Raw genomic sequence first — 25,627 nt, forward strand, 5'->3', positions numbered from 1 at the left:
TGGTGTTGCTGATAGTTCACCCTTTTAATCAAGTGCTCAATATTGAATCTTCATTTGTCCAGAGAATGGCCTCGGTCTTTACTTTTGCCTCCTCCCTACGTCTGTTCACAGCACAGTGGATGATCACCCCCTTCCAATCTTCACCCTCCATAGCTCTATCATTGGGTGGACTCTTGGAATCTTGTTCCGGAGAGCATTTGCTCATGTCAGGCACTGTTTCTCCTGTTCCGCAAATAACGTCACTAAGATAAAACAAACACTCACCAGAGGCAATTCCTGCAAGTACGTTTGTCCTGAATGCGCAAACAATCCAGGAACTCCCACATCCAGCAAGACTGGTACAACATGCGTGGTCCCTGGCATTGTAATCCTTCAACTAACTAGTGTTGTATAACTATAGAAATGTGGTATGAAATGGTATACAATGGTATACTTGAGAAAGGACGTACTGGCGCTGGAGGGTGTGCAGAGGAGATTCACTAGGTTAATCCCAGAGCTGAAGGGGTTGGATTATGAGGAGAGGTTGAGTAGACTGGGACTGTACTCGTTGGAATTTAGAAGGATGAGGGGGGATCTTATAGAAACATTTAAAATTATGAAGGGAATAGATAGGATAGATGCGGGCAGGTTGTTTCCACAGGGTGACAGCAGAACTAGGGGACATAGCCTCAAAATAAGGGGAAGTAGATTTAGGACTGAGTTTAGGAGGAACTTCTTCACCCAAAGGGTTGTGAATCTATGGAATTCCTTGCCCAGTGAAGCAGTTGAGGCTCCTTCATTACATGTTTTTAAGGTAAAGATAGATAGTTTTTTGAAGAATAAAGGGATTAAGGGTTATGGTGTTCGGGCCGGAAAGTGGAGCTGAGTCCACAAAAGATCAGCCATGATCTAATTGAATGGCGGAGCAGGCTCGAGGGGCCAGATGGCCTACTCCTGCTCCTAGTTCTTATGTTCTAAATGGCATCCCCAAATCAGAGCAAACAATCTCCACAATCTCTCTCCTGTCTTCTCACTGTTTAATGCATTATTACCAGTCAGTACATTTTTATATAGCTACTACTAAACTATAAACTATACATGATCCTAATTCTAGAAATACAGGGAATTATAGAATTGGGAGCTATAGCTCCAAATGAACTGAAAACAGATATCTGCTGCACTCTTGTTAATTTTAACAACCTGTTCATTTTTGTATTTGATCACTTCTGAGCCAGACTGTGATTCCTGCTTTTCAGATACCAGATAATTTTACTGTTACAACTAATTTTATATGGTGTGTGCATGTGACCAATTTAATTAAACTGAACACCGTTTTGCTGCAAAGTTTAGAACATCAAAGGGATTAAATATGAAAGCCAGGCGCTCAAAGTGAATTGGGTCACATGGTATGGTCCACAGCCAGCTTGTCCAAGATACTGCCCACGGGCTGAATGTGGCTGCGAGGCATTTTCCGTAGCCCACCACTTCCTCCAAGTGTACGTAACAGTAGTTTAGAACATCAAAGGGATTAAGTGTGAAAGGCAGGCACTCAAAGTGAATGGGGTCACATGGGATGGTCCACAACCAGCTTGTCCAAGATACTGCCCATGGGCTGAATGTGGCTGCGAGGCATTTTCCGTAGCCCACCACTTCCTCCAAGTGTACGTAACAGTTCAACTTCAAAACTGCTCAGCCAATCAAAGGCTGCTTTCTCCATGCATTGGCTGTTGATAGACTCTCCAGTGGCTGCTTATCAACAATCAATGTTGGGTGAAACCAGTCAGTGATTGGACAAGCGAAACACCATTCGCTGCTGAGTAAATTTTTAATATTTGTTTATGGCTAGGGAGCTTAGAGTGGAAAAGCAAGTTCAATGGGAGCAGGTGTTTGGAGCTGCCAGGAACCCAGTCGGTGGTCGGGCACCAGAGAAGACGTGTGCAAGGCCAGGAACTGGAGCAGGTGGGCAAGAGGCCGGGAACTGGAGCGGGCAAGGCATGTGGACAAATGGAATGGCAGGCTTATTCGGCCCTGGCTCCAACCTCAGGCAATGGCAGAGTAAGCAAATATACTTTCATCAGTAAGCCCAGGGAAGGTGGGAGCAAGTACTCGGTCGAGGTAGAAACTGACTGCTGGGCGGCTGTTTAGGCTGGGGGGTGCGCTACAGGAGCTGGCGTGCTAGTGTTTGTGCCTGCAAGGGTGTGTATTTGTGTATGCGACTGAGTCAGCGTGTGGAGGGCAATGTGTGACACTGAGTGAGTGTGAGCCTCCCTTATGCTCAATCTCAGTTTTTCCACTGACTGTCACCACCACACACCAACAAATACACATGCATTCCCTCACCCTCGTCCACAAACTTACACTCACCTCTCACACCTAGTTGTTTTTTTATTACTTACCTTTTTTTAAACTTCATTTATTGCTGTTGTATGTTTGCTCAGCAATTGTTTCTTTCCTCAAAACCAACTTTTTTGAAAATCAGTTCATTGCTATGCTAAACTTGATCTTTCTGAAATGTACTCATTGGCCCCTTGAATGGGAAAATATGCAAATGTGCCCCCCGAACAAAAAGGTTGGACAAGCCTCTTCGGCAGGTAAATAAGACCTGAACAGAAGTTTGTATTAGGAAATAAAGAAAGTTTGTTGTGTTCAGTTGTTAAATTTCAAAGGGAAATAAAATGGAGCTCGCAACTAGAAAAAGGCCAGAAAGAAATCCGGCACAGTTATTACCCCAAAAGTGGTGGCCACAGGAGAACATAAAAGATTTTTTATATTCTTGGAAAGGTAAATTTCAAAGAAGGATGAGGACAATGGGAAAGGATGAAAGAGAAAAAACATGTTTAAAGAGAAGTTGGAAGCTAGGTTGGATGTGGCCATATAAAATCTCCAGGAGTATGCTCTGTGCTGGGAGAGAGCTGTGAAACGAAGCAAAGTAAAGCAGCTTGCAGCAAGCCCAGAAAAATGTCTGTCCTTTTTTCAGAAAGCAAGGTTTTGTTTTAAAGTTTTTGAAATTTTCCACTGCAGAATGGGAGCGAGAAAAACTCTGGGACATCTCTAATGCATAAATGGATGCCCTGGGGTAACGTTACTGCTATTATTTATAGATTAAATATCTATAAGGACTGTTGCCTAAAAGGATGTTTATTTGCGAGTCTAGCCAAGTAGGAATCTTTTCGAGGGAAATGCTTTGTCAGACTAATTTTAACTGTGTAGATGTAATCTTGTGTGTTTAAGTTTTAATTTTTGTTAAAATATTTTAATTTAATACATAAAATCTCCAAAAGTGTCACTCGAATTTGTGGCTCCTGACTTCACATGTAACTGCTCGTAGTAAAATACAAATGGGGAATAGTTGTGATAGTATAGCTAGTAGTATCCCTTTGGGGTTTGGTTTACATGGCACTCACCACCTGCCGGATTATAACAACTGCTTTCTCCATATAGTGAATCATGCAAATTTGCAGTGAGGCAAAATTGAAAGGAGGGGATCCATATCCTCTTACTAGATATAGGAAGAGTTTGGCTCTGCTCCTAAATGAACATCCAGCAGGAGCTGATGCGACCCAAGAAAATATAGGCTTGCAGGTGTCCAATATTCTACTGCTTTGCATTAGTGTGTCAATTGCTGCAATTTTCACCAAGTCTGATTGACTTGTAAATGCTGCAGATTTGTCCCGATTCCCAACTCCATTCCTGGGCTGTCTGATTTTTGTGAAGGCCTTTAAAATTAGCGGGCGGCAGCATGTGGCGCAGTGGATATTACTGGGACTGTGGCGCTGAGGACCCGGGTTCGCATCCCGGTCTTTGGTCGATGTCCGTGTTGAGTTTGTACGTTCTTCAATTGTCTGCGTGCGTTTCACCCCCGCGGCCCGGGGATGCACAGGTTGGGTGGGTTGGCCACGCTGAATTGCCCCTTAATTGGAAAGGATAATTGGGTACTCGAAATTTATTTTTCAAAAAATGAGCGAGATACTTCCTGTCATAAATCGACATCCGGCACTTCTAACCCGGCAGGTCATTGCGGAGATAGGCATCTCCTAATCATCCATAATTTACATGGAGTCAAACCAGGTTTTTAAAGAGTCATGGTTCATGGCCCCTCAGAAAATTAGTTAACCCAGTCTGCATGAAGAGACTTTTTAAAATATAAATTAAAAATGTCTTCCTCATTTCTCTTCCCTTACCCCCCCCCCCCCCCCCCCCCACTATTCCAATGGCATATCTTACCCACAATTCCAAGTTCTGTCCTTACATCCAAACTCTATGGTTGCTCATGTCCTCAATGCCAAGCTATCACACTTCTATTCCCATTGAGCCACTGCACACTTTCTAGAACCAATGAATCCTATAGAATATGGTGGAATGTATAAAAAAGAACTTGAAGTAATTTATTTATAACTTTCTCCTATGTTTTGAAAAGTAGGTCTGCACTAGAAACTGATAAAAATGCCAATCATCCAGACCTTAAACTCTCAGAAACCACACATCCTTTAAACCACTTAACTTGTGTAAACAACCATTGTGAAGTTGACAGCAGAGATCAAGGGAGCCTGAGCTGTCCCTCAAACAATGTTTCCTCTGGAGAGCATAGCTGTCAGGGCACCCCAGAAGAAACATTTGATTGCCAAGTCAGGGTCTCTGATCTCCTGTCATTTTCACAATGTTTATTTACACAAGTTAAGTGGTTTCAAGGGTTGTGGTCTTTCAGACCTTAAAGGGTTTGGATGATTGCCACTTTTGTTAGGTTGTAATGTATAGCAGGAAGCTATCAAGCATTTTTTCCTAATTTTATTTTTTACACATCCCAGGCCAGCATGTCTGGATTCAACAGTACTCCTCCAATATAACAGCAACGTATAATTGTATAGCACTTTTATTATCATAAAATATCCCAAGGTTCTTCATAGAAGAAAATATGACAACATGATCCATAAGACCTATCAGGTCAGATGACCAAACTATTTGTAATTTAATGAAGGAGGAATGCAAGGCAGAGAGTGGAGGGAGGATAACCAGAGCAGCTGAAGGCATTTTCACCAATGGTGGAGTGATTAAAATCAGGGATGCTCAGGAGTCCAGAATTAGATACTGCAGATGTTTCAAATGTTTGTGGGGGGTGGCATAGATTAGAAATTGAGAGGGGGGAGGCTACAAAAGAATTTGAAAATAAGAATTTTAAAATCAAGGCCTTTCTTGAACGGGAGCTAGTGAACACGGAGATAGGTGACCAGGATGTGGTGTGAGTTCAGACATGTTGGATGCTTATGAACAGTAGGATGTGGGAGTGTTTTGTAATAGTCAATTCTAGAGTTAACAAGGGCATGAATGAGGGTTTCAGCAGCAGTTGAGCTGAGATGGGATAACGTTGGGCAATGCCTCGGAGGTAGAAATGGGCAGTCTTAGTGATAGCACCATATTTGTTGCGAGACTCATTTTGGGGTCAAATGTGGCTAACAGACTAGCTTAATCTCAAAGTTGACAGGGAAGTGACTGGAGTTGGTATCTAGAGAATGGAGTATAGCGTGGGGACTGAAAAAATTAGCTTCCGTCTTCCCGGTGTTCAGTTGGGGAAAAACATTTTTGTTCATTGAGCTCAGATGTTTTTTTTTTTAAATAATTTTTATTGAAATTTTTCGATACAAACATTTACCCCTACTACATTTTAAATTATAACACAACAAATCCCCCCTGGAAAATCCTCCCCACGCCCTCCCCCGCGCGCACCCCCCCACCCTCCCCCCCCCCCCCCCCCCCCCCGCGCTACCAGTCTAGCAACCAAACCGTTTTTCCCTTTCTGCCGATGGCCTCGGGCAGTCATTGCCCGCGCCCCCCCGCTGACGTGCTCCCTTCGTTGCTATCCCCCCCCCTCCCTTCCCCCCCCCCCCTTTCTCCCCGGGTTGCTGCTGTTTCGGCCTCCAGTTCCTATCTCTGATCCAGAAAGTCAAGGAAGGGCTGCCACCGCCGGAAGAACCCCTGTACCGACCCTCTCAGGGCGAATTTGATTCTTTCCAATTGGATGAAGCTTGCCATGTCGTTTAACCAGGTGTTAACACTTGGTGGCCTTGTGTCCCTCCACTGAATCAAGATCCTTCTCCGAGCTACCAAGGACGCAAAGGCCAATATTCCGGCCTCCCCTGCCTCCTGTACTCCTGGCTCCACCCCAACCCCAAAAATCGCTAGCCCCCACCCTGGTTTGACCCTGGTTCCCACCACTCTCGATACCGTCCCCGCCACCCCCTCCCAGAACTCTTCCAGTGCCGGGCACATCCAGAACATATGTACATGGTTCGCAGGGCTTCCCGAACACCTAACACACCTGTCCTCACCCCCGAAGAACCGACTCATCCTAGTCCCCGTCATATGGGCTCTGTGCAGCACCTTAAATTGGATGAGGCCCAACCTTGCGCACGACGACGACGAATTGACCCTCTCTAGGGCATCCGCCCATGTCCCATCTTCTATCTGCTCTCCCAGCTCCGCTTCCCACTTGTCTTTCAGCTCCTCTATCGATACCTCCTCCACCTCCTGCATTATTTTGTAGATGTCCGAGACCTTCCCTTCTCCGACCCAGACCCCTGACAGCACCCTATCACTCACCCTTCTATCGGGAAGCAAGGGAAATCCTTCCACCTGTCGTCTGGCAAATGCCTTCACCTGCAGGTATCTAAACGTGTTCCCCGGGGGGAGCTCAAATTTCTCCTCCAGCTCTCCCAGGCTCGCAAACCTCCCCTCTATGAACATGTCCCTCAGTTGCCTGATGCCCGCCCTGTGCCAGCTCTGGAATCCCCCGCCAGTGTTCCCCGGGACAAATCTGTGGTTCCCTCTCAGTGGCGCCACCATCAGACCCCCCACTTCCCCCCTGTGTCGCCTCCACTGCCCCCAGATTTTAAGGGTGGCCGCCACTACCGGACTCGTGGTATACCTTGTGGGGGGGAGCGGCCATGGTGCCGTTACTAGCGCCCCCAGGCTTGTATTGCCGCAGGATGCCCTCTCCATACGTTTCCAAGCTGCCCCCTCCCACTCCATCACCCACTTGCGCACCATCGATGCGTTCGCCGCCCAGTAGTATCCGGAAAGATTGGGTAGCGCTAATCCTCCACTGTCCCTACTCCGTTCCAAGAAAATCCTTCTCACTCTAGGGGTGCCATGTGCCCACACATAGCCCATAATGCTGCTAGTTACCTTCTTGAAGAAGGCCCTGGGGAGAAAGATGGGCAAGCACTGGAACAGAAACAAGAACCTCGGGAGGACCGTCATTTTGACTGACTGCACCCTCCCTGCTAGCGACAGCGGTACCATGTCCCACCTCTTGAACTCCTCCTCCATCTGCTCCACCAGCCTTGAAAAGTTCAGCTTGTGGAGGGTCCCCCAGTTCCTTGCCACCTGCACCCCCAAGTACCTGAAGCTCTTTACTGCTCTCTTAAAGGGGAGCCGCCCAATTCCCTCCCCCTGATCTCCCGGGTGTATCACAAAGACCTCACTTTTACCCACATTTAATTTATATCCCGAAAAGTCCCCAAACTCCGCTAGTATTTCCATTACCTCCGGCATTCCCCCTTCCGGGTCCGCCACATATAACAACAAATCATCCGCATAGAGTGATACTCAATGTTCCTCCCCTCCCCTTGTCAGTCCTCTCCACCCCCCTGAACCCCTCAGTGCCATCGCCAACGGTTCAATCGCTAATGCAAATAGTAAGGGGGATAGGGGGCATCCCTGCCTGGTACCTCGATGGAGCCCAAAATACTCTGACCTCCTCCCGTTTGTAACCACACTCGCCATCGGGGCCGAATACAGCAGCTTCACCCACTTGATAAATCCCTCCCCAAACCCAAACCGTTCCAGCGTCTCCCACAGGTATTCCCACTCCACCCTATCGAATGCCTTCTCCGCATCCAGTGCTACCACTATCTCAGCCTCCCCCTCCACTGCTGGCATCATAATCACATTTAACAGTCTCCGGACATTTGTGTTAAGTTGTCGTCCCTTTACGAACCCCGTCTGGTCCTCATGGATTACCCCTGGCACACAATCCTCTATTCTGGTTGCCAGGACCTTTGCCAACAGTTTGGCATCTACATTCAAGAGGGAGATAGGCCTGTAGGACCCGCACTGTACAGGGTCTTTGTCCCGCTTCAGGATCAAGGAGATCAGGGCCTGTGACATTGTCGGGGGCAGAGCCCCCCCCTCTCGCGCCTCATTGAAGGCTCGCACCAGCACTGGACCCACCAAGTCCACATACTTCTTATAAAATTCCGCCGGGAACCCATCCGGCCCCGGCGCCTTCCCCGCCTGCATCTGGCCTATCCCTTTAACTAGCTCCTGCAGCTCTATCGGCGCCCCCAGCCCCTCCACCCGTTCCTCCTGGACCTTTGGGAACCTCAATCTATCGAGGAAGTTCTCCATTCCCCCCCTCCTCCTGGGCGGCTCAGACCGGTACAATTCCCTGTAGAAATCCCTGAAGACCCCGTTCACCTCTTGCCCCTTCTGCACTACGTTCCCTCCCTTCTCTCTCACTCCCCCAATCTCTCTGGCTGCATCTCGCTTGCGCAGCTGGTGTGCTAGCATCCTGCTCGCCTTTTCCCCGTACTCATAGACCGCGCCCTGTGCCCTTCTCCATTGCGTCTCCGCCTTCCTAGTGGTCAATAGGTCAAACTGGGCCTGTAAACTGCGCCGCTCCCTCAACAGCCCTCCTCTGGTGTCTCCGCATATCTCCTGTCCACTTCTATAAGTTCCCCCACCAGTCTCTCCCTCTCCTGCCTCTCCTTCCTTTCTCTGTGTGCCCTTATGGAGATCAGCTCTCCTCTGATCACTGCTTTCAGGGCCTCCCAGACTACCCCCACCTTCACCTCGCCCGTGTCGTTCGTGCCCAGATATCTCTCAATGCCCTTCCGGACCCTTCCGCACACCTCATCGTCCGCCAGCAGCCCCACATCCAGGCGCCACAACAGGCGCTGGTCCCGTGCTTCCCCCAGTTCTACCTCTACCCAGTGTGGTGCATGGTCCGAAATCGCAATGGCCGAGTACTCCGTGTCCTGCACTCTCGAAATCAGCCCCCTGCTCAGTACAAAAAAGTCTATTCTGGAGTACACCCTGTGGACGTGGGAGAAAAAAGAATACTCCCTCGCCCTTGGCCTGCCAAATCTCCAAGGGTCTACCCCCCCCCCATCTGCTCCATGAACCCCCTTAGCACCTCTGCCGCTGCTGGCCTCCTATTCGTCCTGGAACTCGATCTGTCCAGCCCAGGGTCGAGCACTGTATTGAAGTCCCCCCCCATGATCAGGCCCCCTGCCTCCAGACCCGGAATGAGGCCCAACAGGCGCCTCATAAAACCCGCGTCATCCCAATTCGGGGCATATACATTTACCAGCACCACATTCTCTCCCTGCAGCCTACCCTTCACCATCACGTACCTACCCTCCTTATCTGCTACCACCTGCGCCGCCACGAACGACACCCTCTTTCCCACCAAAATCGCCACCCCCCGGTTCTTTGCGTCCAAGCCTGAGTGGAACACCTGTCCCACCCACCCCCTTCTCAGGCGTACCTGGTCTACTACTCTCAAGTGAGTCTCCTGCAACATTGCCACATCCGCCTGCAGTCCCTTTAGGTGTGAAAAAACCCTTGATCTCTTGACCGGCCCATTCAGCCCCTCACGTTCCAAGTAATCAACCGGGTCGCGGAGCGACCCGTCCCTTTCCCCTGTCTATTAGCCATGTCCTGTCCCCTGTTCGCCCCGGGTCGACCCTCCCCTTCTGACCCGTTCCCCATGGCGATGGCCCCCCCCCCCTCTCTCCTCCCGTTCTTCCCTTCCCGTCCTCGGCCTTTCCAGCAGCAACCCGGTATCCCCCCTAAGCCCCCTCCCCCCCCCCCCCCCCCCCCCCCCTGGCTAGGACCCCTCCTAGCCGCGGTGTATCCACCATCGTACTCCCGAGAGTCAGCTGGTTTTCGCTGACCCGGCTGCCCCTGCCACACTCCGACTCCTCCCGATGTGGGGGGGGAGGGGCCTCCCCCCCCCCTTGCCATCCCTCTCTGACCCCGCTTCAGCGCGGGAAAAGCCGCCATTGCTGGCCACACCCCACTCTTCTCTCCTCCCCCTTCCTCCGTCCCGCGCGCGGGAAACAGGGGAAAGCCCGCGCTTTCGCCCGGCCACACCCTACCCCGCCATCTTCAATTCCACCCCCGTCCCCATCCAAGCCCATAAAAAAGCCCCCTTAAAACGAGAGGAAGAAAAAAGAGAAAAAGAAAACACGCATAACCAACTTGCACCCCCCCCGTCCCGCCTCCCCAACTTAACAATATAACAATATAAATAACAAATCTCAAATAAATACATAAATACATAACTATGCCTGCATAACTAAATAACTAAATAACTACCCAATAATAACGTATTTAACCATCACCCTCCATCGAACAGAACAGTAACCATAACCCTTAAAGAACAGATCAAAAAACAGTAAAAAAAGCCCCCCCTACAACAACAATAATTAAGGGAAGTTGGCAACGGGAAGAGACACACAAAAAGGAACAAAGAAACCCCCCATAACACAAGTTTCAAAGAAACCAAACGATCCATCAACTTTAACCAAATTCCGACCTGGCCTAAGAAAGACATGGGCCACTTGATCAGTCAAGGGTACTCGGGCGGCCTCGACCGCCGGCGTTCCCCAGTTCTAGTTCAGGTCCAGCTTTTCCTCCCGAACAAAAGTCCATGCCTCCTCTGGGGTCTCAAAGTAATGGTGCTGGTCCTTGTAGGTGACCCACAAGCGCGCTGGCTGCAGCATTCCGAACTTGATCCTCTTTGCGTGCAGCACCGCCTTCGTCCGGTTAAACCGGGCCCGCCGCTTTGCCACCTCCGCACTCCAGTCCTGATATATCCGCACCGTCGAATTCTCCCATTTGCTGCTTTTCTCCCTCTTGGCCCACCTCAGCACTTTCTCCCGATCACAGAGACGCTGGAATCGCACCAGCACCGCCCTCGGGGGCTCGTTCGCCCTAGGCCGCCTAGCCATGACCCGATATGCTTCTTCCAGCTCCAGGGGCGATGGACCGGCCCCGTCTCCCATCAGGGAGCTCAGCATCTCCGCTACATATTTCGGGAGATCAGGCCCCTCCAGGCCTTCTGCTAGGCCCAGGATCCTCAAGTTCTTCCGCCTCATTCGAGTGTCCAGCTCCTCAAAGCGGCTCTGCCATTTCAGGTGGAGTGCCTCGTGCACCTCCACCTTTCCCACGAGGACCGTGGCCTCCTCCTCCCTTGCAGTCATCTCCTGCTGCAGCTCTCTTATCGACGCCTCTTGGGTCGCCTGGGCCCCCATCAGCCTTGTGGTCGTCGCGTTCATGGACTCTAAGAGTTCCACTTTCAGCTCCGTAAAACACCGGAGGAGAGCGGCCTGCTGCTCCTCCGCCCATTTTCTCCAATCTTCTAGTGCGCCACCGGCCGCCATTTTGATCCTCTTCCCCCGCTTTTTTCGGGGAGCTGCTGCCGCTTTTTTTGTCGCCCCACTCCGAGTACCGACCATAAAGTTGGTCTCACTCTCCTCAGGGAGCCTTCCCCCACCGGGATTCGTCTTTACAGTACCGTCGGGGCCCTCCAATCGGCCCTTAAACACCTTTGTCGCAGGAGCTGCCAAATGTGCGACTTAGCTGGTCATAGCCGCAACCGGAAGTCATTGAGCTCAGATGTTAATAAACAGTCTGATAATTAGCAACAGCGGAGGAGTCGAGTTTTAAATCTGGGTGTGAACAGTTGACAGAAGGGACATCCTATCATTTACCAGCCTTTTAAATATTGTATACTTTTGTTACCTGTGACAATTTGTTTAGCCTATTCATTTCATTATCAATGTCAAAATGCGCAGAGCTTCATTGTAATCAACAATCCTGTAAATTTGCATTTACAAATTGTACATTTTATTTACTTTTCTGAATCCTACAACCTATTTTTTATCATTGCACTGTCTGCATATCTTGTACTTTTGAGTCTGCATTTCTGAATGTGGGAAGATAATGTTGTGCGCTGAAGGAACAAGGCATCTCACTCAATCTCTGATTTCTATCATTTTCAGTATATAAGAAATTGCGTGCTGAATGGAATCCACCCTCAGCTGACTCTAGTGGACTGCAGCACCATTAAGGAGATGTGTGATCATGAAATGTCTGCTATTGGTATTGCCTTGCATCGGAAATTATCCACTGCACCTCTTCCTTTACCACCCAAAAAACGGGCGATTTCTGTAAGTAGCTGAGGAAGCAGCAGGAACAACTTGCCTTTGTCTTTTAAAATAGTGTGATTTCAATTTGTGCTGTAAGTCAAACATTCAATAGTGAGGTTCTAAGCCTGGCCATCACAGGCCTGTGCTGCATTATCAGACCTCTACCAGGATGGTTGAGGGGATCGTATGGTCGGCCATTATGCTTCTATGTTTGGCTTGGGATTTTACACAAAATCACTATCTGGGGAGGTCGGTTAGAAGCTGCAGTTGTTAATGTCAGACAAGTATCAGATGGCTGGGCTGCCCATTGAAGTATAACCCACAAAGAACCTAATGGTTTGGAAGGGGGCAGAAAGGAGAGAACCAATTGAAAATCTAAATGTGGTACAATGAGGGTGCTAAAATATAACTGTAATTTTATGAAATTATTCTGAGCAATATTCATGAAGAAACTGTTTCAAATAGTTGCATTTGGGACCAAGAATACCTAGCGGCCCTCGAGATCTGGTAAAAGTACCCTTCCCTCACAGTTAGTGTCAGTGACAGCTATGGCTTGGTTGATAGCAGTGTCGCCTCACCAACTGAAGACTTGAGCTAAAATATTGGCTGAAGGCAGCAGACTGCCGCACCACCGAGAGTGCCGCCTTTCAAATGAAACATTGGACAGAGGGAGGCCCCATCTGCCTCTGAAGTAAAAGATGCCATGGCACGACATTGAAGGAAAGCAGGGGAGTTGCTTTGAACAAGATTCATTTTTCACGCAATGCCCTAAAACTGATGGTATGATCCTTATCACATTGCCTTTTATAGGACCTTCAGAAATACATGGTTGGAGTTAAAGCGCTGTGGGACAACCTTAAGTTGCCTTTGGCATACTACAAATGCAAGCTTTTAAAATTATAATTTTCTTGCTTGGTGTAAACTGGGAGTGCTTTTTTGGCAAGGGGTATGGTTGTTAAGTGAGAAGTGTTTTTTCCCCTATAAAAGTGTTGTTCACTGAGAATCTCTGGTTTCCACTGCTGGTCAGTCAAAGCACAGTTATTGGATTACACTTTTATATCATTGGGCATAGTTTTACGAGTGGAAGGAAACGTCTGAAAATAGATTTGCTGCATTCTACGACAAATACAGCAAATAAGGCAATTGTCCTAGTGTGTCCAGTTGAACATTAACCTTGCTGAACGTTGTCTTTTTCCATATCTTTTGGTGTAGAAAGCATTTTTTAAACTTGGCTTTTGAGGGTAATTTTAAAATCCAGTCTGTAACCTGTACTTTGTCCTTGATTAGGAGGATAAAACACCTTCAGAAATTTGATGTATTTCTAACGAATTTCCTTTCTTTCAGCATTTCCACCCCAAAATACAACAGAATTCTGCTAAAAATGACTTCTGCAGTAATTCCTTGACATATCATGTATTATTTATGACTTCCTTGATAACAGCAGAGTCATGCAAACACTTTGCCAGCTGTGCTTTTTATATGCTTCCGAGAAGCAGCTTTATAGCTTGTTTGCTATTTATAACTGTTAGACTGAAGCTGAAATAGGTGTCAAATAACTAGTAGAAATTATGTGAACTTATAAATGCCCCGCTCACTTGGTTCACAATGTCTTACTGTATTTTAAGTGCATTGATAATCGCTTTTCTTTAGTGTAAGTACCTTGTTTGGAAACCATGGGCAGAATGTTATGTTGCTCGGTGGGCGCTTGCCCAACCTGGAAGTACGCAAAATCGTGTAAACATACGTCTGTCATGCGCCCCAATGTCATTGCACACTCGTGCAATATTTCATTCGGTGTGCACGCGTGAGAGTCTGAAGCGCACCCGCTGACAATCAAGCAGAAAATTTAGCGCATCAAAGGTCTCATTTTTGTGTGACCCGTCTGCTTTTACAGTTGGTGGGTGGGCCAATTGGCCAGGCGGCCTTTACATTGTAGCTTCAACCTCCATCAGGGCAGCATGAACTGCCCACGTTGAAAATTGTCTGATGACTGAGCTTTGTATTTGAAAGTGCAGCCTAGACACTCTCAATTGTTTTCTCATCGCAATTTATTTTTCACAGTTCAGCAGCTCCCTGAGACAGCTCTGCAGTGGATGTCTCCCCCCAGCCCCACCCGAGGGCATACATTAGATGCACCAACTCGCACCCTCCTTTTTCTCAACACCCGCCCTTTCCCCACCCTCTACTGCAGCATTAACGTTTCCCAGAGTCTGTTTCATGCTGGCTGCCCTTTAATTGGCCACCAGGGTGACATCACATTTGGGGGCTGGCTGCAGCCGGAAGATTGGGTGCAATTCCCCCCCCCCCGCACGCCGGGTGGGAGAATCGCGGGGGCGCCGGGCGAGACCCGCCCCGGCACCCGCATGCGACTCTCCCACCACCCCCCCCCCCCGCCCCCCCCAAACCGGTGTGCCGAGATTTACGACTGGCCGCTCGGAGAATCGGCGCTCACCGTTTGTAACGGGTGAGCGGCGATTCTCCGGCCCGGATGGGACGAACGGCCTGCCCAATATGACGTGTTCCCGCCGGCGCCGACCACACCTGGTCGCTGCCGGCGTGAACAGTGCAGGAATGCTGCGGGGGGGCGGCCTGTGTGTGTGGGGGGGGGGGGGGGGGGATCGAGCACCAGGCGGGTGCTCAAAAGGTGTCTGGCCCACGATTGGTGTCCACCGATTGGCGGGCTGGCCTCTCTGAAGGACGCACTCCTTTCCTCCGCCACCCCACAAGATCACTCCGACATTTCTTGCGGGGCGCCTGCGGGGAGGACGTCAACCACGCATGCGCAGGTTGACGCCGGCCAACCTGCGCATGCGCGGGTGACGTAATTTACACGCCGTCGGCCACATAATTTACACGGCGCGTGTAAATGACGCGGCGCCGCTCCTCACTCCCCGGGGGTGGGAGAATAGGGGGCGAGGAGCGGCCTCCGACGCCAGAGTGGAACACTCCAGTTTTCACTCCGGAGTCGGCACTTAGTCTCCCGGTGGGAGAATCCCGCCCAGTGTTTTGCAACCACTTCCAACCCTGCTGACTGCGTGTGACCAACGGATGTGTCATTAAAGTTTTGTTCCACACCTGAATTCTTAATCTGAAAATGCTGATAGAAAACCAATTTAACTTGGTGAGTTTTATTTTATTTTATTCACATTTATTTACCATTTGAATGTAAATAATTCCCTTTCTTGTTATTTTTCTCTGTGCTGTCTTCCAGCATGTGCCAGGTAATGTTTGGGATATAAATACTCCTTTCAAGATTGTTCTGGCTCGGGGAAACAAAATAAATGCCGATGAAGCCCTGCGGGTGAGTATCGTAGATGAGGTTTTAAGTTTGAATTAAAAAGATATGCATTCTAAATTGAAGTTGATATAAGGCAGTTGTGTATAGTATTCTAGCAATGTCACACACACTTTAAACTGGCCTTGAGTGCTTGGAGATGTACATAAATCTTTCCATTCTGGACAGCTCCATATTAAAGCATGGGTGAGATCATCATTTTCCCCTAACATTATAAAATGAGTTTTTTCTTCTTTTAAGGTGGCCAGAAATCTGAGGGACTGATTAGGCATTTATAGGTGTCTTTGGTGACATAACTCAACCAGTAGTACAAATGGGGCGCAATCTTCTTGAATGGGGACAGGATCCCATAGTGCAAGATTAGCTGGGTGTTTCCTGGCGCTAGGAGCCCTGAGAAACACCCCACTATCTAACGCCCATCTGGGTAGATCGGGAGCCTCAGCAGTGAATTCCCAGCCAAGGCTGCACTTAACCGTTTTCTGCACTGAGGACCTTCACCCGCCGGATCTCCTCAGTGCAGCGAGAGTCGGGACGCCATTTTCAAATGGCATTCTGATCTCTCGAACCCCCAGCATATCCTCTGAATCCCCCCCCCTTGCCCCAAGCCGCAACTCACTATAAGTGGATCCACTGCACCTCTCCCAGGGCACACATCAGCCCAATCACCACCGTGCCAAAAATGCCAGACTGACACCCTGGCAGTGCCCCTGCCAGGGCCACCCAGGCACCTTGGCAGTGCCAGGTTGACACTGTAATGTTGGGAGAAAATGGTGATCTCACCCATGCTTTAATATGGAGCAGTCCAGAAAGGGGACTGCAATCCCCTGGGAGACGGCCATGATTGCCATTCTGCCTGGTCCCCTTTGTGGAGTCCCGCACCGAACAACGCTCACAAGGCGTCTCCACGGCAGGGGAGTTAGTTCCTGCTCCTTGGTAGATCTCGGGAATGCATATTAGAGTGAGACTTGTTGATTCCGCCCATAACGCATGAGATTCATACCGCGACATCTCGTTAGATCTCAAAGGCGTGGCGAGCCGAGTAGATCACGAAAGGGGGTCTTCCGGCATCAACGGTTGCATTGCGCCATGCTGCTTTTTGGACACAACGTGACTGGCAGATCCCACCCATGTTTATTGACACTATCTCTGACTGGATGCAATTTGATATTTCATTCTTTAGTGCATTCAAAAGCCAGATTTTTGACCTGACTCTTGAGTTCTCCTGTAATTTTGAGTCTCTTGAGTGCCTGGAACCACTTGTGTCAATGCAAAGTGTTCGGATCATGGTAATTTATAAGTCTTCGTCAGATATTCTAATAAACTTTATACTCTGGGTAATTTTGTGAGGCTCCATTCCTTATGTGCTAGCTGCCAACCAGGTAGCAGGGATTGGGCCACACTACACTTGGAATGTCCTGATATTCCATCCTCCGAGTGAATGAATGTACTAGGAATATAGGGGAGAAAGGGCTTCCATTGGGCAGATCGGCAGGTGGGGGTCTCTGGGGGAGGAGGGTGCCGACCTATGCAGGTGGAGGTGTTTCCCTGGGGTTGTTCCGTGTCTACGGGCGGGAGGGGGGTTCCTTGCTTTTCAGATTGGGGTGCTCAGCCGACGTTGCTGGTAGGGTGGGGTAGGCCCATTTGGAGCCAGCTCTGTCAGGATGATGTCGAGGGACCCACCTCCAGGATATTCTTTCCACCAGGATTTTAAACAATTTGGCCTGAAAAGGTGGCAGCGCAACCAATGGGCCACAGGCTGCTTTTCCTGCACGTGCTTGATGCTGGGGGGGAAAAAAGGAGAAAATTTCACCCAATGGCTCACAATATTAAATAACATATTCCTGCTTATGCTTTTTGCAATATACAAAATTAACTCACTGCAACATATCCGGGAGGCTTCTCTCTTCTTTGTTGTATTTTAGCAAGTTGAGCCTCAAATAATTGTATGCACCACCACCATCACACACTTGTATCTGCATGCACCCACAGACCAGTTGCATCATACAATGTATTTGCTAATATACAGGCAGTCCTCACATTTATGGCATTTGAATTACGACTAACTGCACTTGACATTTAAAAATTGACAACCTGTTTCAAATTTACATCAGTTTCGACTTTGTGTAGACTTGCCTGCCCATCTTTTATGTTTTTATGAATATGATTTGTAAATTCAATATATTTTGATGGGAGTCTGGGGAAGTTGTGAAACATCGGGGCCCCGTGCACCCTTCACTCACCAGGCTGGAACTCCAGGCCTGAAGGTTGCTACGGAGAACGGTTGTTACGGCCCGCTGGCAGCGCAATGCCTGACCGAGCTCAAGCCAAGAAACCGGAAACTTTTTTGAATATCGGGAAACGAGGTCGCACATTGATGGTAAAAATCCTGCCTTGCCCCAATGGCTGATCTCCCATTGATTACACTGGGATCTTTTGTACCTGAAGCCTTTTGCTCATGGGGAGGTGGTGGTGTAGTGGTATTGTCACTGGCCTTGTAAACCTAGAAGTGATTCTCTGGGGACCCAGGTTCAAATCCTGCCACTGCTGATATTGAAATTTGAATTAAATTTATTTTAAAAATCTGGAATTAAAAAAACTAATGTTGATTGCCATAAAAAAGCATTTGGTTCACTAATGCCCTTTAGGGAAGGAAATCTTTACCTGGTCTGGCCTAATGTGTCTCCAGACCTACAATAATGCCCCCTCAAGGGCAGTTGGGGATGGGCACTAAATGCTGGCACAGCCTGCGATGGCCACATCCCATGAACTAATAATTTTAAAAAAACAAAGAGAAAGTCCTGTGGCCCACCAACAGCGCAGTAAATGCTTAGGGATGAACTTCTAAAGCCCATAGGAAATTAGGTCACAATTTTCAGGTAAACATGCTGCCTTGCCCTGCTGATGGAATCAATCCTCTTTTTTTAACATTGTTCCTATGGGGAAACCGAAATCAATTCATGACGTTTTAACCTATGATGACGTTTACAGGGCCTAACTGTGTCGTAAATCCGAGGACTGCCTTTAAAATACTTCTTTGTATTATCGCAAACTGTAATTTAAATTGGTGCAAATTCAGTCGAAGCATAGCACAACTCCACAAATAGAAATATAATTCCTACCTAATAGGAAGTTCTTAGTGGGTCAACATTGGATATTCATTTTGATTTTGTAAGAGGCAGCATGATTGTTGAACTTTTGGGGGCAGCACGGTAGCATGGTGGTTAGCATAAATGCTTCACAGCTCCAGGGTCCCAGTTTCGATTCCCGGCTGGGTCACTGTCTGTGTGGAGTCTGCACGTCCTCCCCGTGTGTGTGTGGGTTTCCTCCGGGTGCTCCGGTTTCCTCCCACAGTCCAAAGATGTGCGGGTTAGGTGGATTGGCCATGCTAAATTGCCCGTAGTGTCCTATAAAGTAAGGTTAAGGGGGGGTTGTTTGGTTACGGGTATAGGGTGGATACGTGGGTTTGAGTAGGGTGATCATTGCTCGGCACAGCATCGAGGGCCGAAGGGCCTGTTCTGTGCTGTACTGTTCTATGTTCTAATTGTCGTCACACTTAAGCATTCTATTGGGCAGAAATGGCTCCCTCCTCTTGAAGGAGAGGCACTATTGTATAACTTGGAACAGTTGATCTGGATTTTTCCTCCATCTCTTTCTTTCTTCTTTGCTTTCTCTGAACATTTATTCCTCTCTTTCCATCTGTTACTAATACGCTCTGGCTATACTTTATTGTTGCCCTCTTCCAGTACGTCCACACATCATGTCTCTTCTCATCTCTCCTCATATCTCAACCAATACCGTCCTTGGTGCCAGAAAACCAGCTGGACTGTACTTCCTGGCAGTGGCCATAGTGCCGCAGTTTCCAGCTGACCAAAGGTCATGAGTCATGTGCATCTCAAGGGTCATGACATGAGCAGGTGTAGCCTTACACCAGCTTCACTAAAGCCATTCGTGGGAGTGTTTTTTTTCCCCAGAAGTTGTTGAGTTGATAAAACTGCTTTTAAGAATACAGAATGGCTTGACACATTTAAAAAATATATATTTTTATCGGTTTTTGCATTTGTTGTGACAACTTTGCAAAAAGGCAAGGGAATAAAAAAATATACAAACAGAAAAATAAATAGATGTGAAGGAAGACAGAGTGATCAGGTATAATTTTAAAAAAATATATTTTTTATTCTCCTTTTTCACATTTTCTCCCAAATTTACACCCACCAACAATAAACAATAATCAGTAACAAATACGTCAATCCCCATATCAATAACAACAATCCCATCTTCCCACCAAACCCCAAACATTAGCCCGCATGTTCACACAAACAAATGACAAAAAGTAATTAGGGATCACCTATAATCCCCCCACCCCCGTAACGTTCACAGATATCTTCTACTCCTTCAAAGAATTGGCTCGTCCTCGCCCTCAGAGGTGTGCTCTGTATACCACTTTCAGCTGTATCAGCCCCAACCTCGCACACGAGGTGGAGGCATTCACTCTCCGGAGCACCTCACACCAGAACCCCTCCTCCATATCCTCTCCCAACTCTTCCTCCCACTTTGCTTTGATCTCTTCCAGTGGTGCCTTCTCCTCTTCCAAAATAGCTCCGTAAACTGCCGACACTTTCCCCTTCTCCAGTACCCCTGTCCTCAGCACCTCCTCCAGCAATGTGGAGGCCAGAAGCTCTGTATCTCATTTCTGGCAAAATCTCGAATCTGCATTTAGGCTTGACACAATTGGTGTGAAATTGATTCAAGGCAATTATTAGATTTGTCTAAATTATTTACCATTTCAGGCTTGGCACTTTTGTCTGGAGTGTCATTTTATAGAAACTTCTGAGACTGCATTGACTCATTCAAGTAGATGAAAGTTGTACTTGCCCTTCATTGTAATTGCAGCTGTCTGCAGATGTTTTTGTGTGACAATGTACAATTATTACAGAACCATTTCAACATTGTGTCCTCTACTGAGGATCTGAAATCCTTTTCAACAGAGCAAACAAAAACATTTCTCTTCAACCAATCAGATTGAGAAGTTGTTAATAAGCCATGCCGAAACAAAGTTGGGAATGTTTAATCAATGTAAAATACCATACAGAAAGCAAGAGGAGATTGAGATAAAGTGATATATAAAATAGAAAGGCAAAGATAAGCAATGCTTGTTGAGGTCAGAAAGAATGAAACTCCCTGGGCGGGATTTTCCGTCGGCCGACGCTGAAATCGGGAAAGGCGATTGGGCGGAGAATCGGTTCTGACACCGCAATCGTCGGGGGAGCCGGGTTCATGCCAATTCACAGTTTTGCGGTGCCTCAACAGCGGCGTCAATGCGTTCCACTCCGCACGGACAGAAAACTCAATTTTCATATCATTAGCGGGCCTGACCCGGTACTCTATGGGGCCTGTGCGATGCTCCCTTGCCAGCGGTGAGAACTCCTGACGGCAAGGTTCACTTGTGCTTTTAAAAATTAGGAAATGGGGGGCCGTGGCTGATGGGGGAGAGAAGCGGCTGGTATGGGTGCCGGCATGTGGTGCAGGGTGGGGGTTCGGATGCCCACCAGGGGAAGGGGGTGTCACAGGGCCATGGGTGTATGGGGCAGGGGTTTGTGCTAGGGGCACATCGCTGCCTACTCACTCTGGCCGCCCTGAGGAGGTAATCCAGTTTTGTCCGACACTGCAGGAATGTGTTGCCTTTGGCGCTAACCACATCTGCCACCTGCGCACAGGTCTGGCGAACAGCGGTGGCTGGCTGCCTTTCCACCCCGCAGTACAGGGTCCCCCTCCTCTCTTCCACGGCATCCAGGAAGGTCTCCAGTTCCATGTTGGTGAATCTCGGGACCGCACATCTTGTTGCCATCTTGTTGGCTGGGATGATGTGTGTGGGGAGTGGTCCAGGTGCTGAACTGGTTTTGCTGCCTTAAAACTCCACTAATCCTCCCCGGCGTCAACGCTTAATCTCCAGAACAGAGAATTTGGCCACCTGTGTTCAGTGCTGGAGAGGGTTTTTTTTGTGGTATGTAAGATCTGCCCCACTGTTTAAAAATTCATTTACATGAGTGGTTATGGGGATGGGGTGGTTCAGTGCAACTCGATGGGCCGAATGGCCTCCTTCTGCACTGTACTGATTCTTTAATTCTAATGGACAAACGGCAATGTTTTTTGTGCGTTTTGTCTCGAAGTATACAACTTCGTGAATTTGAACGTCAGATTTTTCGGTGAGGTACTGGCATACTGAAGCTTTTGGAGAAACCAGACAAATTGGACAGCAATACCCTGATTTCTGTACTTAATTGTACAGTTGCAGATGTGGAAAGTTTCTGTTCAATTTACTCCACTATAGCAATGATCCTAGTCGTCTCTGCTATTTTTGCCGCAAAACCTAGTCGTGTTCTTCAATGCAGGATTAAGAGATTGGAGAATAATGTAATAAAAACTGTTACTACAGACTGAGCAGGAAAGTGTTGTGCTGTTAGCTAACCTTTGGCAGCCAGTTTTCGTTGTCCTCCTTCTCCCTCACTTTCCCTCGAACCCTCTTCGTCAGATGATGGCTGTCTAGCTCTGCTGCCTTCAAAGGCATTCCTCCATGGATAACCAGATGGTGTAAGACGCACCAAACAGCACATATATGTAGAGGACTTTCTTTGGCATTTATTGTAGGGAGCACCCTGACCAATCCAAGCATTAAGTCGTTGGTATTTGGAACACCATAATGTCGTCTTCAGGGTAAGTGAGGCAAAACAAAAATCAGAGTCAAGCAGTCTCTAAGCTCGAGCATAATTTGGAAAACCACAAAGCAGAATAACACGCCAAATCTGTTTAGCTGGAGTGCCTTTTTTAGAACTAGTTCCAGTGGGTTTCTGAAACGAATCCTGTTAGCTTTTACTTGGTGCATTCAACGTTGGGCGGAACCTTTGCTATTTTGTGTTAATATTACAGTGAGATCCTAAAAAGATTAAAGGGTCTTGATTTGAACGTATCCATGACAGGGACCAGCTAAGGTACAGAGGATGTCCCTGCCAGCAAAGGGACAAGGAAGTCTGGAGAGTGATCTGAAGTCAATTTACTTTGGGCCGCTCTCCAAATTTCTTTGCCCTGTCGGCAGAGAATCCCTCCGCGGATGGGGCTGGGATATCCGAGCCGCAGTTACAATGATGGCAGGTGGGAAGTCGGTGACGTTGGCCACACCTGAACTGCTTCAACTGCGGAAGAAGGATGCGGAATTACAACCCCTCCTCGAGTTTCAAGTGTCCTGCACATTCTTCTAGATTGGAGCAAGACTTGTGAGAGAATTTGGCAACTATATACAACCACAGGACGTCCCAAAGTGTGTGGTCAAGAAGGACTCTATTTTGGCACAGTATCAACGTTCTTCCTGTCAGGTTGGCAAGAAATGATGAGTAATGTTAAAATGGATGGGTTCATGGGTTGGATCATCAATTGTGATGGGCGGAGGAAGAGGAACAGATCAGAGAGACTAAAGTTCCTCCTGCCACTCAGTCACTTTCAGCAAAAATACCTTTGTTAATACACAATAGGGTTCTCTGTCCTGTGTTCATGCTGATAACCAACAGACAGAATTGCACCCAAATCTGTAAAAAAAAAACCCGACACATTAATGGAATATGAAACCAAATGCCAACACTTCTCTGTTTAGGTAACTGTTTAATCAAATGCTTGATGCATGTTTGTATGACCTACATTTGTTTTAATTCCAATATGGTTCAAGCCCAATTTTCCATTTTTATTTGGTGATTCCAGTTCTGGATCTCCTGTTCAAAGGGGAAAAGAGAAACGAGAGCTTGAAAGATTTCAGCCAAACCTGGCAAGAATGTCGATATTATCGGCTGCACTGTCTTGCTGAGTGAGACATGCGCTACTGCAGTGACTTGTTTGTGAATAAAATCATGTGAAATCCTTTAATGAGATTGCACCCTAATTCTGAAACAAGCTCTTGCATTTTGTCGCAGCCCAGCCCTTATTCACATGCTTTTTGTTCCTGTAGGTTCAAGTCTGGGCTGGGATCTTCCATGGAACTGAGCTCCTTTGCAAACCTGTTGTAAGCAGCGAGATTTCTGGGAAAAATGATCTTACCTGGAACGAGACGTTGGACTTTGAAATTAACATCTGTGACCTGCCAAGAATGTCGCGACTCTGTTTTGTTATATATGGAGTGATGGATAAAGTGAAGAAGCAGAAATCGACAAAGAACGTGGCCAAATACCAGACCATTCGGAAAGCCGGGAAAGTGGTCAGTTTCTCAATTTTTCAACCGCATTTACATCTTATTCGCTCTGTTAATACTGCAGTTACATTGTAACTGCAGCATATGTGCAAGTGGTATCGTTTTGTAAAGGCAATGCAGTGAAATTGTAATTCTCGCCACTGAAACCTAGACGTACATAAATCCCTCAACGGCTCTGCCTCGCCACTTCATTCCTCCTTTTTTTAAGATGCTTCTTAAAACCTAGGCGGCACGGTGGCACATATTTAGCACTGCAGCCTCACGGCACCGAGGATCTGGGTTCGATCCCAGCCCTGGGTCATTGGGCGGAATTGTCCGCTCCCGGGAAAAATCGTGAAGGCCGTCGTGAACTCGGCCGAGTTTCACGACGGCCTCGGAGGCCGCTCCTCTCACCGTATTCACCCCCACCCGGGGGGCTAGGAGCGGCGCTCCGTTATTTTCGGCCGCCTGCGTCTGAGAATGACGCGGCAGCGGTGCCTATGTGACGTCAGCCGCGCATGCGCAGGTTGGCCGGCTCCAACCCGCGCATGCGTGGTGGCCGTCTTCCCCTCCGCTGCTCCGCAAGATGTGGCGGATTGATCTCGCGGGGTGGCGGAGGGGAAAGAGTGCGTCGCTTTGAGACGCCGGCCCGACGATTGGTGGGCACCGATCACGGGCCAGTCTCCTCCCGAGCACGGCCGTGGTGCTCACTCCCCTCTACGCCCCCCACAAGCTTCAAACGGGCCTTTGGCACCCATGTTCACGACGGCAGCGACCAGGTGTGGTTGCCGCCGTCGTGAACCGGTCGCGAACGGCAGGCCGCTCACCCCATCCGGGCCGGAGAAGCGGCGGTCGCCGTGAAAAACGGCGAGCGGCGATTCTTCCGAGAGGGAGGTGGGAGAATCGCGGGGGGTGTGAAATGAGTCGCCCGGCCCTTCCGCGATTCTCCCACCCGGTGTGGGGAGCGGAGAATCGCGCCCATTGTCTGTGTGGAGTTTGCACATTCTCCCCGTGTCTGCATGGGTCTCACCCCCACAACCCAAAGATGTGCAGGGTAGGTGGATTGGCCTTGCCAAATTGCTCAATAATTGGAAAAATTAAAAAAAGATACTTTTAAAAACTTGGCCCTTGGTCACCTGTCCTGGTATCTTGGCCAGAATTCTCTGTCCGTTGGATTCTTTGTTCCTGCGGCAGTGTACCCCCATTTCCCGGGTGGCGTAGGGGCGTCTTCAATGGGAAATCCCTCAGACAGTGCCAGGGAGAGAATCCTGCTGCCAGCGAACGGCATGCCGCCAAGAAACATGCAGCTGGGGAACGAGAGAGTCCAGCCCCTTTTGTTGCTCAATGACACGTTTTATTTGATACTGGTCTTGTAAAAAGCCTCGGGCCATTTTACTCTGTTCAATACATTACATAAATGTAATGTAAAAGCTCCAGTCTAATTGTTGCTGCTGTTGGCACCAGAGTGAAATGTTCTGATGACTGAGAAGGGAAAGTCTTGATCTGCTTTCGTCCAAAGCTGAAACCACTTTGCACTTTGTGCGTTCTTAATGACGACACATATTAGATTGAAATAGTGTGCAAAATACGAGTCGTGCCTTATTTTGGAGAGCCTAAGAGTTATTTGTCTCAATCCTGTGCTGTGTGGCTTGAGAGATTAGTCAAGACGTGTGAATTTGATACATGCCTGGCTCTTCCCTCATTTACACTTCCTCCTTCCTGAGCAGATTTAGATGAGAGCTGACTTGTACACCATCTAGTGGGTAAAAATTGTCATAGCAGCAATTGATCAGGAAATTCCTGGGCTGTATTCCCCATTATTGGGACTATGTCCCCACGCTGGTGGCAAAATGGTGGAGTTTTTCTTCTGAAAATCCTGGAATAAAGGGACATGAATTCCCAGCCCTGCAGGGGGTAGCAGGGACCTAGAGT

At 48.3% G+C, this 25,627-nt stretch overlaps 1 protein-coding gene across 2 annotated transcripts in view; it reads left to right on the plus strand.

The window, feature by feature from the left end:
• pik3cb (phosphatidylinositol-4,5-bisphosphate 3-kinase, catalytic subunit beta) overlaps positions 1–25,627 on the plus strand; it is a 235,014-nt gene that overhangs the window by 121,789 nt on the left and 87,598 nt on the right. For both annotated transcript variants that reach the window (XM_038816211.1, XM_038816212.1), the window contains exons 6-8: positions 12,045–12,212; positions 15,403–15,492; positions 23,477–23,722. In XM_038816211.1, coding sequence (XP_038672139.1) covers positions 12,045–12,212; positions 15,403–15,492; positions 23,477–23,722 — 504 coding nt within the window. The remainder of the gene's footprint in view (positions 1–12,044; positions 12,213–15,402; positions 15,493–23,476; positions 23,723–25,627) is intronic.

The sequence above is a fragment of the Scyliorhinus canicula genome, chromosome 13, assembly GCF_902713615.1.
Source record: "Scyliorhinus canicula chromosome 13, sScyCan1.1, whole genome shotgun sequence".
Classification (NCBI taxonomy): Eukaryota; Metazoa; Chordata; class Chondrichthyes; order Carcharhiniformes; family Scyliorhinidae; genus Scyliorhinus; species Scyliorhinus canicula.